At 38.7% G+C, this 15,914-nt stretch overlaps 1 protein-coding gene across 2 annotated transcripts in view; it reads right to left on the bottom strand.

Moving 5' to 3' along the window:
• Positions 1 to 357: 357 nt before the first annotated feature.
• Positions 358 to 15,914, bottom strand: part of LOC117297953 (cAMP-dependent protein kinase catalytic subunit alpha-like) — a 57,774-nt gene continuing 42,217 nt past the window's right edge. For both annotated transcript variants that reach the window (XM_033781149.1, XM_033781150.1), the window contains 5 exons: positions 15,337 to 15,463; positions 13,144 to 13,239; positions 7,259 to 7,381; positions 5,489 to 5,653; positions 358 to 3,308 (listed from right to left, as the gene is read on the bottom strand). In XM_033781149.1, coding sequence (XP_033637040.1) covers positions 3,183 to 3,308; positions 5,489 to 5,653; positions 7,259 to 7,381; positions 13,144 to 13,239; positions 15,337 to 15,463 — 637 coding nt within the window. In that variant the 3' untranslated portion in view covers positions 358 to 3,182. The remainder of the gene's footprint in view (positions 3,309 to 5,488; positions 5,654 to 7,258; positions 7,382 to 13,143; positions 13,240 to 15,336; positions 15,464 to 15,914) is intronic.

Here is a 15,914-nt window from a genome sequence, read left to right as displayed (position 1 = left end):
TAATGCAAAGCTCATCAACTGGCCAGCATGCTTTGGATATTGAATACAATACACTCTGCAACACACTTTCATTATTCAGCATTTTTTCTTCATCCGATTTTCCAAAGTTTATGATATGAGAAGAGAGTCATCTAATAATATTAAAACTAGCTTTTAGTTGTCTTTACAGTAGATGGAGAGAAAAAAGCCACCCCGAACATCAAAGTTTAAGATTTTATAAAAATGTGTACTTTAAGATTGTCAATAATTGTTGACACCCTACTACATGGATAACCAATTTTATTGGCAAGTTGGACCAGCATGACCAGGGTCCAATTTCGTAGAACAAATTAGAGCTAAGCACAACAAAACTTACTTACATGAAGAAGGAAACCAGCCAAATTAACATTCCAAATGTATAATTTGTGACTGGTATCCTGCTCCGTTATGCTAAGCAACAAATTTTTAAGCATTAGTCTCTATGAAATTTGGTCCCAGAGGTAAACAGAACCTGGACAGAAAACTGTTAACTAAATGGAACCTGTTTTTGGTGAAAAGGATGATCGGGGAAGTGGTGAGCAAAATGTTCTCTTCAAAACAACATCCCCAAAGAAAATTGCTTGGGTATTGAAATATGTTTGGATTAAGAACAATTTAACAATGTACGATTGTGAGAATTGGCACCAGTAAAATATAGCATTATACTTGGTGGGCTCATACAAATTTGCTTAAAAACTTTACTCTCTGTTGCATTGGTTAAATGTTCTTGACTTTAAAACAATGTGCGAAGTGTGCAATTGCTATAAAGCAAGCTGTGCATTTGGTGTAGGGTTCGCAATAGTAATTCATTTTGATAATAGGCAGGGTTAACACAGAAAGGGACAAAATGGTTTTGAGCAATAGTTAACATGAAAGTACTTTTACCTTGAGAAATGTCAACAGCATGGGCCCAAATTTCTCAGTCCATACAACTTTGCTAAGCTTAGCCAGTCCCTGCTTAGCCCAAACAAGTTAATAGTCATGAGCCTATATACTGACTAGAGCACTAACTTGCCCTTTAAATGTGGGTGCATCCATAATTGTAAACAAACCTAAGTAAAAGCTTGTACGACTGTCGCTGGCCATTATGTACTTTCAAAGAACCATTTTATCGTTCCTCAATAATGCACAAGCAATCCTGGAGTCTATAACAAACCCTTGGAGAATCAAGAGTTGGCGCGCTAGTCAATATATAATAGAGCTTAATGTTACCAACCAAAAGGCTAAGTAGAGACTGGGTCACAAAATTGGGTTCTTTTGGGCAGAAAAGTTACGATTGTCTTTTTCCATAAAATGTATGATCAAAACTGGGTCAAATTGTAAGTGTCCTTATAACTCGTGGTCTGAATTACTAACTATGTTTATCGGCTTACACCATGAATATGTGTGACTGTAGAACATCTTTAATTGATGGTTCCAATATGATGCGTTTGTAAAAGGACTCGGAGAAAGATGACAAAGTTTTTTTTTTTTTATTTATAAACAAAACCCAAGAGGAAATATCTAGGCCAGAGTAAGAAATAACTTCTCGTTCTGTTTGACACTTGTAATGGAACAAACATGCTGTTATGGTACAATATCATTTATTGCACCTTGTTTATAACGTCATAAAATCAAACAATAAAAACAATAACAGAAACGCCCACACAAATAAAAATGTGAAATCTCTCCCTATCATTTTGTTTGTTTCCCGACACAAACCCAAACGGATCGGTTTCATTCAACTCGTTTGTCCTCTTTTCATTTTAAGAATCATAATTTAATAAGAACGATGAACTCCAATGAACAATTAACGATGATAAAGCACTATGAACATAATTATCGACTCGCACTTAATAATTTCTCAACGAACATTTAATTATAAACCTGGCAGGCAGACCTATGTACAATTCACTCACTCTCTATTAATTTTCTTACTTTTTTTTTTTCTCTGGAGAGGGAAGGCAGTTAACGTAGAGGTCAAATTTTCAGAAATTACAAAGTGGAGGAACGACTTCCAAACGGTTTGAAAAGAAAGCATTTTGGTCAGTAGTGCCTTGCGCGTCGTTCCGAGGATTGACACACGACACACGGACAACTCAATTAATCATCAAATGTTCTCGATCGAAATCATCCAGTAGGCCTAAGTACCGCAATTGGAAAACAGATTTGGAGCTCAACCAGAGATTCTTGACCGAGTTAAGTAAATTTTAGGTAATCAATGTAAACAATTTCAGAAATCTTACTTCTCCGATAGAAAAAACCAAACCTGCCTCCGCCTTAAAACATCCCAAAGCTTTCAAATGCATTACGTAAAATTTGTTGACTGTGTTCATTACCAAAAATTGATACCCCACAGCTGTATCAAGTTTTCAACACTTGCTTTAGGCCTGTAGGACTCGGACCCTATAGACCAATCTTTTTGTGCATAATCTAGGCACTAAAGACACCGCAGCAAATCGGGGCCCGCCTGGATTGGTGTATAGGTCTAGGACCCTATAGGTCTAGGACCCTATAGGTCTAGGACCCTATAGGTCTAGGACCCTATAGGCCTAGGACCCTATAGGCCTAGGACCCTATAGGCCTAGGACCCTATAGGCCTAGGACCCTATAGGTCTAGAACCCTATAGGTCTTGGACCCAATAGGCCTAGGACCCTATAGGTCTAGGACCCTATAGGCCTAGGACCCTATAGGCCTAGGACCCTATAGGCCTAGGACCCTAGAGGTCTAAGACCCTAGAGGTCTAAGACCCTAGAGGTCTAGGACCCTATAGGTCTAGGGCCCTATAGGTCTAGGACTCTATAGGTGTAGGACCCTATAGGTCTAGAACCCTTAAGGTCTAGGACCCGACACAACTGCTTGTGATTGATGGGGCATTGTTGGGAGGTGAACGGAACTCCCGTGTCTCCATATGAAAGACTTCCAGCCGGCCCGCCGATTGCTGTTCAGACACTTTAAAGGCACTACTGACCTGTCAGAGGCTTATGGCCGTGTCTGTTGATGAAGTTAGGCATTTCTTGTAGGGTTTGGCGGCTCCTTTATGCTAGGGAGAGGCTCGGTGGTCCAGATCCAGTCCGGGTACCTTCTGAATTAAACGCTGGACGACTTTTTAACTCAGCAGTGGGATTTGTAAGGGCAGGGAGGTGTTGATAAGACAGGAGTAGGGTGTGGAAGGGGGCCCAAGTTAGAAGTCGGCAAATTCCTTGGCACATTTTTCTGAGGATGAGATACGGAGGGCTTCCTCTTCATAGTCGTCAAAGTTACTCGGATCGCTTGCACTCTTGACTTTGGGTACAAAGGGTGCTTCAACCTGCAAATGAAAAAAAGAAAAAAAAGAATGGTGTTACTTCATTTGTTTCCAGGAGGGTATAACTACTCTTTGTGCCAGAAAAATAAACAAACTTGAAAAACAATTCCACATATAAAATAGTCTAGCAACTCGTGTTAATCCACATATTAGAAACATGACAATGATGGCACCCCCATAATCAAGGTCTCGTACAAAATCTACATGAACTCCTTAATGTAGCTGTCGTACCAAGGCATTTCATCGAGCTGCTTAACGGCTGATTTTGTGCTTACTGTGTGATTTCCATTTCATTGCGCTGCTCCTTAAGCACACAAAGCGGCATGCTAACCTTCCGGTTCTTACTGCACAAAAATTCATGACAAAACAATACAAATCCATTGTAAACGCGCAAGATGGCCGCCTAATTTTCTCACTTAACTTGTGAAGTATGTTAACACCTTAGTAAATTTTTCTGCTACAGTTAGAAAAACAAAATGCTTACCGTTAAGCAGCTCTATGAAATTGGGCCGTGGGGTACATTTGTGCCAGTTGTACATGTAGACAATCACTGATGATATCGAGCAAAACGAAGAACAGTTTGAACCAGCCAATATTTGGTCCCTTTGTTGCGAATACAGGCGCCACGCGAAGCAGGGGGTCTCCAGCAGACATCCATATTAGGCCATATGGGCTTAAAGACAGTGGACACTATTGGTAATTGTCAAAGACTAGTCTTCACAGTTCGTGTATCTCAACATATGCATAAAATAACAAACCTGTGAAAATTTGAGCTCAATCGGTCGTCGAATTTGCGAGATAACAGTGAAAGAAAAAAAACCCTTGTCACACAGATTTGTGTGCTTTCTGATGCTTGATTTCGAGACCTCAAATTCTAAACTTGAGGTCTCGAAATCAAATTCGTGGAAAATTACCTCTTTCTCGAAAACTACGTCACTTCAGAGGGAGCCGTTTCTCACAATGTTTTATACCATCCATCTCTCCCCATTACTTGTAATCAAGAAAGGTTTTATGATGATAAATATTTTGAGTAATTACCAAGTAGTGTCCACTGCCTTTAAATGTACCTTTTCATCCCGTTCAGACCCCCATGGTTAGTAAGTTAGTAATTGCTGGAGAATTTGATTCCGAAAGTTTTCCTCAAAATGCCTGTCAAATTTAGCTTACTTTGTTTCCTTGCATGATTTAAAAATTTGCTTGGGACAGCTTGGGCGCAAACTATGACGCTGTGTGATATTTGTCGTTCAACCACAATTCTCTTTACTTGTGGTGAAATGTACACTGTATGAAGAGAATTTCTGTCCAGAGGTTAAAAGGGTAAGTTCGAAGTAGCCTTGGATCTTATCTTCTGTCTGAAGTGATATTTTGTTCAAATACTTCGGAAGAATGTAAAAAAAAGAAAAAGAAGTTCAGCTTACGAACTGTAAGTTAAGATTTTCTTGTGACAAAGCATGGGAGCATGACAGGCAGGAAAGTAACAAATGCATCAAGAAGATTATCTACAGAGCTGCCAGGGAGATTTTGTACAACAGTCTAGGAGATGTTTAGAATTACATTCAACATAATAGGGTGAAAGTTCCCATAATCATGGAGATTTTAAAATTGTTCATCAGATCAGGTAAAGGTTGCTTGATTTTCAGGGAACTTTCTACAGAATATCCCTGGCTCTGTTGCATCTAGAAACCAAAACTGTCTGATGAGACCAACGTTCCGCAGATGAAACAAAGAGCTTTTAGTAACTGTTGATGTATCATCCTTAATCCTAAAGCCCAGTTCATACTTCCTGTGGAAGTTTTAGCTGAGAGTATTTCGCAGGAGTTGAGCACATTTTAACTGATGAGAACTATTCGTTGCAAATTTGTGACATCAACATTTATCCCGCTTTCGCATTCGCAGGAAGTACGTATGAACCGGGCTTTACCCTCACAAATGCTCTTATGAGGTTGACCAATTTTGAAGGATTGAGGACTGTAGACCCAAAAATCTATAGCTTATCACTGAGCAAGGCAGTGCAATTTTGTCCATGTCCAGACATGTTGGTGAGAAGTGATATGATAGAGAAGGATTGAGATCGAAAGGAGGTCTAGGGTATAAGGGTCATATATGGTGCTCAAATTCTGAATTTTGGTAGAGGCAGAATCGTATCAAACAACTTGTAAAGAAAACCTCAAAATATTGCCAACCTTCTTCTGGTAGATTGCGATCCAGTCTGTACTGCCGAACCACCTTGCATTCTTGATGTCTGAGATGCCATTTTTGAGGTTGCCAAAGCGTTTGGTGAGGTCTACCTGGAGTAGATTGCGCAGCAAGTCCTTCAGGTCCGCGCTGAAATGCGACGGGAATCGGACCTAAGAAAGAAAGAAATGAAAATCAAAGAGACATAAATTTAGTTTGGGTTGCTTAAACAGCCACTCCAAATAATCAGGGTGTTGAAAAATTAAATCTGAAACTTGGATCTAGATCTCAGGAGGCACATTGAAATGATGGCAATGGGAGACTTTGGGACCCTAGGTGGCAACAGACTTACCAGGTAAATGTTGAGGTTTACCTAGTTCTGAGAACGATGGATTTACCTGGTTAGTCTGCTGTTACCTAGCGCCCCCCCCCCCCCCAACAAAAAAGACCCATTCCACCTTTTGACAACCTATAGTTACATATTCCAAGGAGCTTTAGAGAACAGTATCCTCAGTCCTAGAGAAGTTGATCAAAGAGCAGGATTTATTTATTACTGAAGAAAGTCACAGCACTTTCAGTTTACTGGGCAGACTTTAACACTGGACACTATTGGGAATTACTCAAAATAATTGTTAGCATAAACAATTACTTGGTAATGAGTAATGGAGAGTGTTGAAAGTATAAAACATTGTGAGAAACGGCTCCCTCTGAAGTAACATACATGTAGTTTTAAAAAAAAAGAGGTAATTTCTCACTTAGATTTATAATAAAGCCTTTTGAGGCATCCCAACGCACACAAATTTGTGCAACAAGGGTACTTTTTCTTTCATTATTCCCTTGCAACTTTGATGACCAATTGGGTCTAAATTTTCAATTTAGTTATTTTATGCATTTTGAGATACAACAAGGGAGAATACTGGTCTTTGACAATTACCAAAGGTGTCCAGGAGTGAATTTCACAAAGAGTTAGGACTAGTCTTATCTCGAGTTAGGACCAGTTACTCGTCATAACTTAGGACTATCCATGCAGTTTGTATATCTCCTAGGACTAGTCCTAAGTTAGGACTATATTCCTAACTCTTTGTTAAATCAACCCCAGTGCCTTTAAAAAGTTTGAAATCAGATTAAAGACTGAAATTTCTTATCCCGACAATACTGAAAAGGCACAGATGGATTTCTCACCATGACCTTCTTGTGCGGTGGTAAATAGAAAAAAAATTCCCTGCTAACCAGAGAAATATGCTTGAGCTAACCCGTAACATACGCTTGACATAAGTGCGGAATTCCCTTCATTTGTGAGCAGAGATTATTTGCTTATAGGATTTGGGTACATTTTCAAAATGTCCATAGATTTACATTAAACTTACAGGGTATTTGAAGATAATGATAGTGGAAAGCTTCCCTTCAAATATTACTTACTGAGGTGCTGTAGTTTTTGAGAAATGAGTAAATCAATGTCATGAAAATTTGTTTGTAAATGATTAAAATAATTTTCGTCTCATGAGATGAAAATTATTTTCATGACATTGTTTTACTCATTTCCCAAAAACTACAGCACCTCAGCACGTAATATTTTCAGGGAAGCTTTCTACTATCATTATCTTCAAACTGTATAAGTTAAGTGTAAATCTGTGGACATTGTGTTTTTTGTCCTACTAAAGTTACATAGACCCTTTAAAGCAAGCAGAACCATGACATTTGCCCCTGATCAGCTGAAAGTTGAATGTATGCTTCTAGTAAGATTGCAGTCTTGTTGAAGCTTCTTAAAATCTTCTTACTTTTCCTGAGACGATTTTCTCATAGATCTGGATAGGCTGATCGGCGAAGAACGGAGGGTAGCCTGCTGCCATTTCATAGATTAAGACGCCCATGGCCCACCAGTCAACTGCCTTGTTGTAACCCTGCACAAGAGAAAAGATGCAAAAAGAACAAAACTAACCATGAGATCAGGCTCGATACTTCACAGAGACGGTTTACCCTTGGTCATTGCTTTGGTGCCCCTTGAAATGTTTATCTTTACACTTTGGTCATAGAGGTGCCCTTTGACAAGGAGGAAATGCCTTGATGTCCTTGCCCTTTCAAAAACGACGCATCAGCCCTGTGAGATCACTCAGGCCCTCAAAATAACCCATGGCACCCACAGGGTGCTTTGGATGTGGTGCCCTCCAATATAAGTTACCATTTTCTTCATGGAGAGGCCCACTTATGAGAGGAAAATTACAGGTGTCCTTCAAAAACGAAATTCAAGGCCCGATAACTACTACACGTGTACATGTATGTGCGTGTAACAGAGATGACTACGGCAATACAATGCTAATTTAAATCAAACCCCAAATTTTGAAAATGCTGTAAGTACATGTACTCATTACATGATACCCGTTCAAATAATAATGCATCCCATCACATACAGTCACGCTTTATGCTGGTAGAGGGCATGTGTAAAGCTTACTAAACACCAGGGGAAAACCCCCTTGTCTTTAAGGACAATGTCCTGGGTGCAAGCACTACACAATGCCCTGCAGTTCTACATCAGAGATATGTCTGATATTAAAGGGTCACATACATTAGGTTTACGACATGTTGTCCAACAATCTACGAGAATACAGGAAGTGGTTTCCAGAACCTACATGTAATTACCTCAATGGTGTTTGTTTGCTATTTGTGTAACCCTGGCTCTACCACTGTGATAATTACTTGGGCTAATGTTTTTCACAAGTATGTTTGTACATAATTAGAATACAATAATAGTCATTACACCAGTGAATTTTAATGAATGTCAATTGGAAACACAGCTGTTTGCTTAATACCAAGCAAATTATCCTTTCTTATCAAATATTTGGTGGAAAATATTACATTCTTCCCCTCGTTATCTACCCAAACAGTACAAGGTAACATCCACTCTGGTTAAATTTAATTTAAACTTAACTTCCATGGGAAAAAGCTTCACATCATTTCAAATGTATTTCAAGTATGTATTAATCACGAGTGCAATATTATATGTGAAGACTGTTCATGCTACAAGTACACTATACAATGTTCATTGTACACACATTTGTCTAGCCGTTAAATCAAGGACTTATCCCATTGCTTAATTTGTGTTAGTGACGCCCCTATTGGTTTTGCACTTGAAAGCAGAACGTCCTCACTCTGCCAAAACAGTTTTCGGTTTTAACAGTTCAGACACCCCAACATATTCACAATCCCTGGCAAAAATGGCCTACAATGTACATTACAGTATGCACTAACAGCCTAATTCACTCTATTACAGTCAATTATGTTGATTGACATTTCTACATTAAACAGGATGTTTTACTAGGCCTATAATAAAATATGTGGTGTACACTCTAGAGAAAGCAATGTGATGCCCACGCCACAATATAAGGCAGTTTTTAGAAATTATGAAATAGCGTAATGTCACGGTAAGGGTTCTCCCTCAGTTTATCAGAATGTGGGGCATTTCTGGACATTGAATTGCAATAGGGTCTTCAATATATTTCCTACATGGTGTTCATCTTGGTTTCAAAAGCTGTCCAATCTGGAGTATTCTATATAGTTTTCTCTTGATGTTTCCATTAAAATTATTACTTTTTTTTAAAGTGCCCCAACCTATCTTACACCCCAAATCATAAAATCATGATTCTAAATTTAGACAGGGAAGGGGGTCAAAAGTTCAGACTACAACAGCAGGTCAATAACAACAATGTATCAATCTAAGATAACACAGATCCTCTCCATACACATATTGCAAGCACACAAACAATAAGGCCCTGGGACTGCCATACACTGATACAGGCACATTATGCTATCAAAACAAGAGACTCCCGGTGTACACTATGGCCCGGGAGGACTCCACTGTGATCAGATGATAGATCTGTATACCGTCACTATCTACTAGTAGCCCTAGTATCTACGTACAATGTACGTAAAGGGTCATCACAGGGGGTACATGTAGAGAGCTCCACAATAGAGATTACAGGCTCTTTCTCCGAATGAGCCTGAACTACTTTATTCCCCCTCACCACCGTTCAGTAATAAATATATATAGTCTGTCATTTTCAATGCAAATCAGATTTAGTCTTTCAATAACAACAAATGGATTTGTGTTTGTTCTCTATTCTGTCTATTTGAGCTCTGTTTTACATGACTGTACATAACTTATCACTTGTGACCTTTTACAATGAATGTTTCCAAAAACGGTTTTTGTTACTAAGTTTCCTAAAAATGTTTAAACCAGTAAGGAAGGTTGAAAATCTACAGTCTGGATAGAGTTATTGTAAACATTGGTCAATAGAACCATACGATTTGTCCTAATAAATTTGTGGAAATAAACAATTATTTCCAGAAAAACTTAATAATTGAAAAAGATGGCAACCTGTAACATTTATGTTTTGTACAAAACAAATTAATACTGAATTTTCTTGATGGATATTGCTTTTCAGTATATTTAAAAAATAACAACAATGACAACAAAAAAAAACTCTCGAGTCATATGAGATACATGTACAGGTAGCACCCCACAATTTTTTTAAAATCCTATTTTTGATTGTCATGTTTTTTTTTTTAATTTCTAAATCAAGTCCACTTGTGTAAAAGAATTATACTAAAGGCATCAACTGGGAAAAATTTGCTGGCAAATGGTCTTTTGCATCTTGCATTTTATATGAAAATGTAATTATTTTTTTACATCAACTGGTACATATATGCCATAGTAAATATATACTATCATTAACAATTTTTTAGTGAATTTAAACACAATTTGCAATTCATGAACTGTGCAAATTTCACTAATCGGGTTCAACAACAAGTACAATTCCCCCAACTAAAATCAGCCAATTTTCTTAAATATGTGGTTGTTTACAGCTAATTTTCAAGGCAATTTACTTCCATCAAAGCTAAAAATACCCTGTTAAACTTGATGTTCTGCCCTATTTGGCTAGAAAGAATAATCTCAGCTAAATTGCTTTCTTTGCTTCATGTTTAAAGAACATTTATTTCTGCGTGTGCTAATTTCACGTGAACATTTGCATCGCCGCAAAACAAACTAGATTTTTCACCTGTGCTGCATTTATAATTCTGCTGTAAACCTGAACTGTCTCGAAGGTTGTCTGCAAAAAGTGTCAAACAATAGAAGTGATATCTTCAATAATTGACCTTTCCCATGGTGTATGTAAAATTGCACATTACGCAAGCGTGCTAACACCACTGGTTGGCAAAATGCAGTCCATTTAATCTTTTGCATTGGGGTTGAAGGCAGCATGATGCATTGTGTTTCTGCCTAGTGCACAACTAAAAGGTGTTTGCATGAGAAAGGCTAATTGAATCAGGCATAAAGAATATTTTGTTTGTTTCAACCCGAACTCCGATGTGTGATTACTGCATTCCCGTACTACAAGAAGAGCAGATGTCTAAAGCGAATGCGAAGCACATTACGTGACGCAAACAATCAGGTACATGTACGTGCTGTTTTCCAACTTTGACGCAGAGCAGCGTTTTAGCTAGCGAGCCGTGCACCCGTGTTTTGCACGGCCAGTTTTGTGAAATCACGGCCTATTTTTTCAAGCACGGCCTGGCGGTGTATATCTAGCCGTGCACTATTTAATTATACGTTTGTGTAATCTAGATATCAGGCATGAGAATCTTCCGGTTTAAACCGGAATTCTGTTTTTTTTTTCCTTTCAAAATTGTGGTCTCCGAGTGCGATGTGAATTTGCTATAAAATTCGGGGGGTAGGTTTTTGGGGGTATACATTTGGATTTCTCTAATCCCTCTTCTCTAGTCAGACAATGTAAGTTTACCTTTGTAATTGTTATTATCGCGGATCCCCACACGTCGTTCATGAAATACCGGCACCTAAACAATAAATTGCCGTCCAGCAGCTGGCCCAATTTACGGCTTGTTGTCTTCCTGGCTTCGCGCATGCATGCAGCAGCAGCGACAGATGTATAAACTTGCCTCATTCCTTGCTTCCTTTATAGTGGTACGGTTCAATAATGTTTGCGTGTAATGCGCTTGCTGGTGCAGCAAAGATAACACATGTGGAGACTTTTGAAAGTCTACTGAAAAAACAATGCACGTGTTTGCACCATGTGTACTGTGTACTGTGTACTGTGTACTGTGTACGTGCAGGTTTGCACACGAACCAATGAGCGGCGCGGCACGAATCTGAGATCGCCGGCAGGCCATGGTAAACTGGTACCTGTTATTGCCTCACAACCAGCGAAAGATATATTAGGAACCAGCGAACACACTGTACGTCCGGACGACGTGCTTTCTTCATTGGTTCTATTTCTATGTTGGGGTCTAATCTCAACCTCGTTCCAGTTATACCCTATGCTGAATAACAACCTCTTTCACAAAAACACATCGCTCTCGCCAAATATATAGGCCTATATATATTTTAAAATGTGCGTCGCCGACAGATCGTTAAAATCACAAACATTTAATTGCTAAAGAATTTCTTTTACACAACCGAATTTCAAATCAAGAACCTATAAAAATGGTTTTTGGTGAGAAAAAAAAGCATTTTCAAGGGCAGAAAAAAGGGATAAGATCGTCAAAAAAAAAAATAATATTATTACTATTATTTTTTCCCCCTTTCTTTTTCCGGAATTGTAACAAAATCGCAGGCGAACCCAAAATTGTTTGAGCTTTACATTCCTTATTTTCCCTTAAACCTATTATAAAAAATAAAAAAAAGGAAAAATCACACAAAAGTAGCTCACTTCTACCTGGAAAAATAGGTGTCAGAAATGCATCAGAGACCACCACAGAGCTTCTAAAGTACCCAGAGCTCCCAGGGCCCTTAAGCGGGCCCTGGACCCCGGCCGTAAGGGACTTCGCGCTGCGCGCTCGTGTTGTGTGCTTCGCACACAAATTTTGGACTCTAAAAATATTGCACTCCCTGTTTTTCATTTTGCACTCCCACTTTTCAAATCCTAGCTAAAACACTGACGCAGAGAAAATTTGCTTTGCCTTTCACAATTCACGCAAAGTATGAACTGGGCTTAATGACCTTTGTAAACCACGCTATTAATTATTTTGAGAAATTACCAATAGTGTCCACTGCCTTTAATCAGCAGACCACTTTGCTTTGAGTTATATGTGCTTAGTAACAATTTGCAGGATACCAGTTACAAATGGAGCATGTACAGTGTATAATGGTATTTTGGCTTCCACTGAGGTAGCCAAGACAATTGCCTCCATGCCCTAGATCATTGCCCTTCTTGCCCTTTGAAATGTCAAAAGGGACTTACTGTACAGAGCTACATTTCACTCATAATAAAATGTGCCCTGCGTAATTTAAGAAAAACTACCTTGCCCTTAAAAGACGAAGGATCAGAAAAGGGAATTTACAAGGAGGACGATTTATTCCTTCATAAAAACAGAATAACCAACCAAATTTCCATTTGTTGCATATTGGTTGTTACTGGTATTCAGCTGTTGTTTGCTTATCCTGAAATTCCATTGAAATTTGGTTTGTAATACCGTTTTTATTGAGGCAAACATTTCATGCTGGGTAAATTTTGTGCTTAGCAACTCTATGAAATTGGGCCCTTGTCTGACCTTGATGCCCCTTCAAAAGCAGTACAGGGTACAGTTACTCAAAGCGAATGTTTAGTTACAAACAGTAGGATACAAAAGTGGAAAATGGCTTGATCCTTACCTTGCTGAGGATAATTTCTGGTGCCAGGTATTCCGGCGTCCCGCACAACGTCCACGTGCGACCCTTCACCCTCTTGGCAAAACCAAAATCTGTTACCTATAAATGGAAAGTACATTAATGTTAACCCTCTTACATATGTACTCTTGGTAATACTTTCCAGCGAGTTGGCCAACTGTTCAAAATCGATTAGCTGCAACAGCAGCAAAGGGTTAAGTATGGTGTTGGCACAATTGCGTACAGAATTAATTGTTTACACTGTGCATTCACCACATGATACCATCATTGCATGCTGGCATAGTTTATCAATCATTCAGAAGAAACACGGTGGATGATATTGAATAATCAGACAGTGGTAGGGTTAAGTATGGTTTGAAACTTTGCATGGTGGAAATACGAAATATAGAAAGGTTTGCGGTAACACCATGTAATGAAAATCTCTCAATGAGTTGGGGTGGTTAGGTTTGCTCCAATCAGTACAACATTTTAAAGACAGTGGACACTATTGGTTTGTCAAAGACCAGTCTTCTCACTTGGTGTATCTCAACATATGCATAAAATAACAAACCTGTGAACATTTGAGTTCAATCGGTCGTCGAGGTTGCGAGATAATAATAAAAGAAAAAACACCCTTGTCACACGAAGTTGTGTGCTTTCAGATGCTTGATTTCGTGACCTCAAATTCTAAATGTGAGGACCCTAAATCAAATTCGTGGAAAATTACTTCTTTCTAAAAAACGACGTCACTTCAAAGGGAGCCGTTTCTCACAATGTTTTTATACTATCAACCTCTACCCATTACTCGTTACCAAGTACATGTAAGGTTTTATGCTAATAATAATTTTGAGTAATAACCAATAGTGTCCACTGCCTTAAAGAAACACAAGGACAGCTACATGTCCAAACTGCTTCTTTGTTTATTGAGGAGAAACATCTTTTGCGCTCCTCAGAATCAAACTTCTAACGTTAAGCCTGATTCATACTTTCTGCAAATGCGATCACAAATCCGCAGCGAAAATTTCACATTAGTTGACTTGTGCTGGACTCAAGCGTAACATTCGCTGCGAAAAAAAGGTCCTGTGTGGTCCTGCAGTAAGTATGAAACTGACTTCAGTCTAAAAAAATGTTTACATAAAATCTCACTGTTCATTTTAGTTTTCTAAATTGGAAGTACCACTGACAATTCATAAGCATATTGGATTGCAGGATTTTCTTAGGGACTTTCGCATTTGATAATCCAACAGGGATACTGTCAACAGGTTTTACTTTGTATAGTCTTGTGTGTAATCATTGTATCATTTTACATGTGGAGTTGTATTTTTAATGCTTTGTCACTGCTCTTTTTTACCCTGTGAAATAATAAATGAAATGAAAAGGATTGGATTGGCAAAGAGTGGGGGTTCAGGTTCCAGTCATCGTACTTGCGTCCTTGAGCAAGAAGACACTCAACCTTAATTGCTTCCTCCTTCATCAGATGATCATGGGATGCGAGGCCAAAGGTCCTGTGTGTCATGTGTGTTGTGTAATGCATATAAAATAATCCGGTACACTGTTCATTAGAGAAGGGGTTTGCCCCAGTGTTTCTGGCATAGTCTGGCAGCAATATGCACAACCTCACCCTTGTATCCCAGGCCTGATACTTCAAGGAGGCAACAAAGGGGATTGCCTCCGTTGCCCCTAGTCATTGCCTTGGTGCCCTTTAAATGCTCTGGGACAGTAGAATTTTGCAATTTTATCATAGGGTGCCCTTTACCGAGGAGAAAATGCCTTGGTGCCCTTGCCCTTTCAAAAATGAAGCATACAGGCCTGGTATCCCCTTCAAGAAGTTGTATTATGGTTGTTTCGTCTCATAAAATCATTCTTAATAATCTCAACCAGATTTGATAATTTAGTGTCAGGAGTGTCAATTATGATAGAAATCTCATAATGTACACAGCTATTATTATTTATTTCTGGTTGAGCAAATAATATTGACTAGAGTGGGACTTGAACCTGCAACCTTCAGATTAACTTGCCGGCGCTCTACCAACTGAGCTATCTAGCCCTAACATTTGCGGTCTCCTTAATTTGTTAGGGTTAATATTATTACTATAACACATACAAATGGTAAACTTGAGGCTTGAAAAACAACAAAACATTGACGAGAAAATAGTCAACGGAACAAATAGTCCACAGGCTTGATATTTGGAAGCTTACCGAGATGTATCCCGTTCTGTCGATAAGTATGTTTTCCGGCTTAAGATCTCTGTATATGACGTCCAGATAATGAAGGTACTCAAACGCAAGGACTATTTGGGCTGCATAAAATCTTGCATGTGGCTCACTGCAGATCAAAAAACAACATTAGAATACAACATTTTTTTATAAGAAAGAAAAAAAAGAAAGACAAAAAAAAACAGATATAAAAAAGAATAATAATAGGGATTCGCTCTATATTTGATTATCTACAAATTTCCCCCACTGAAAATGGTGAGCAAAACCCCAAAACACTTTAAACAACTTCGAACTAACCTTTTGGAAATTACCTAACTGTACAATGTATACATGTATGTACGGGCTCTCGGTGCAAAAATTATCAAGACTTATGGGCCCAGTACAGGCACAACAGTGTGGTCGTCACAGTTCACACCAGGGGAAGCCCTTTACTACTAAAAGCAGTTGACTAAAAAAATCACAACAAACACGCGCAACTCAGCAGTTTCAATGGGGCCTTAAGATGGCCGTTTAAAATGTGAAAAATATTCCCTGGCCTCATGTCTTTTGCTCTAAACCCA

Source organism: Asterias rubens, chromosome 12 (assembly GCF_902459465.1).
Source record: "Asterias rubens chromosome 12, eAstRub1.3, whole genome shotgun sequence".
Classification (NCBI taxonomy): Eukaryota; Metazoa; Echinodermata; class Asteroidea; order Forcipulatida; family Asteriidae; genus Asterias; species Asterias rubens.
Note: the sequence above shows the minus strand (reverse complement) of the source record. Positions and strands in the feature narration are given on the sequence as shown.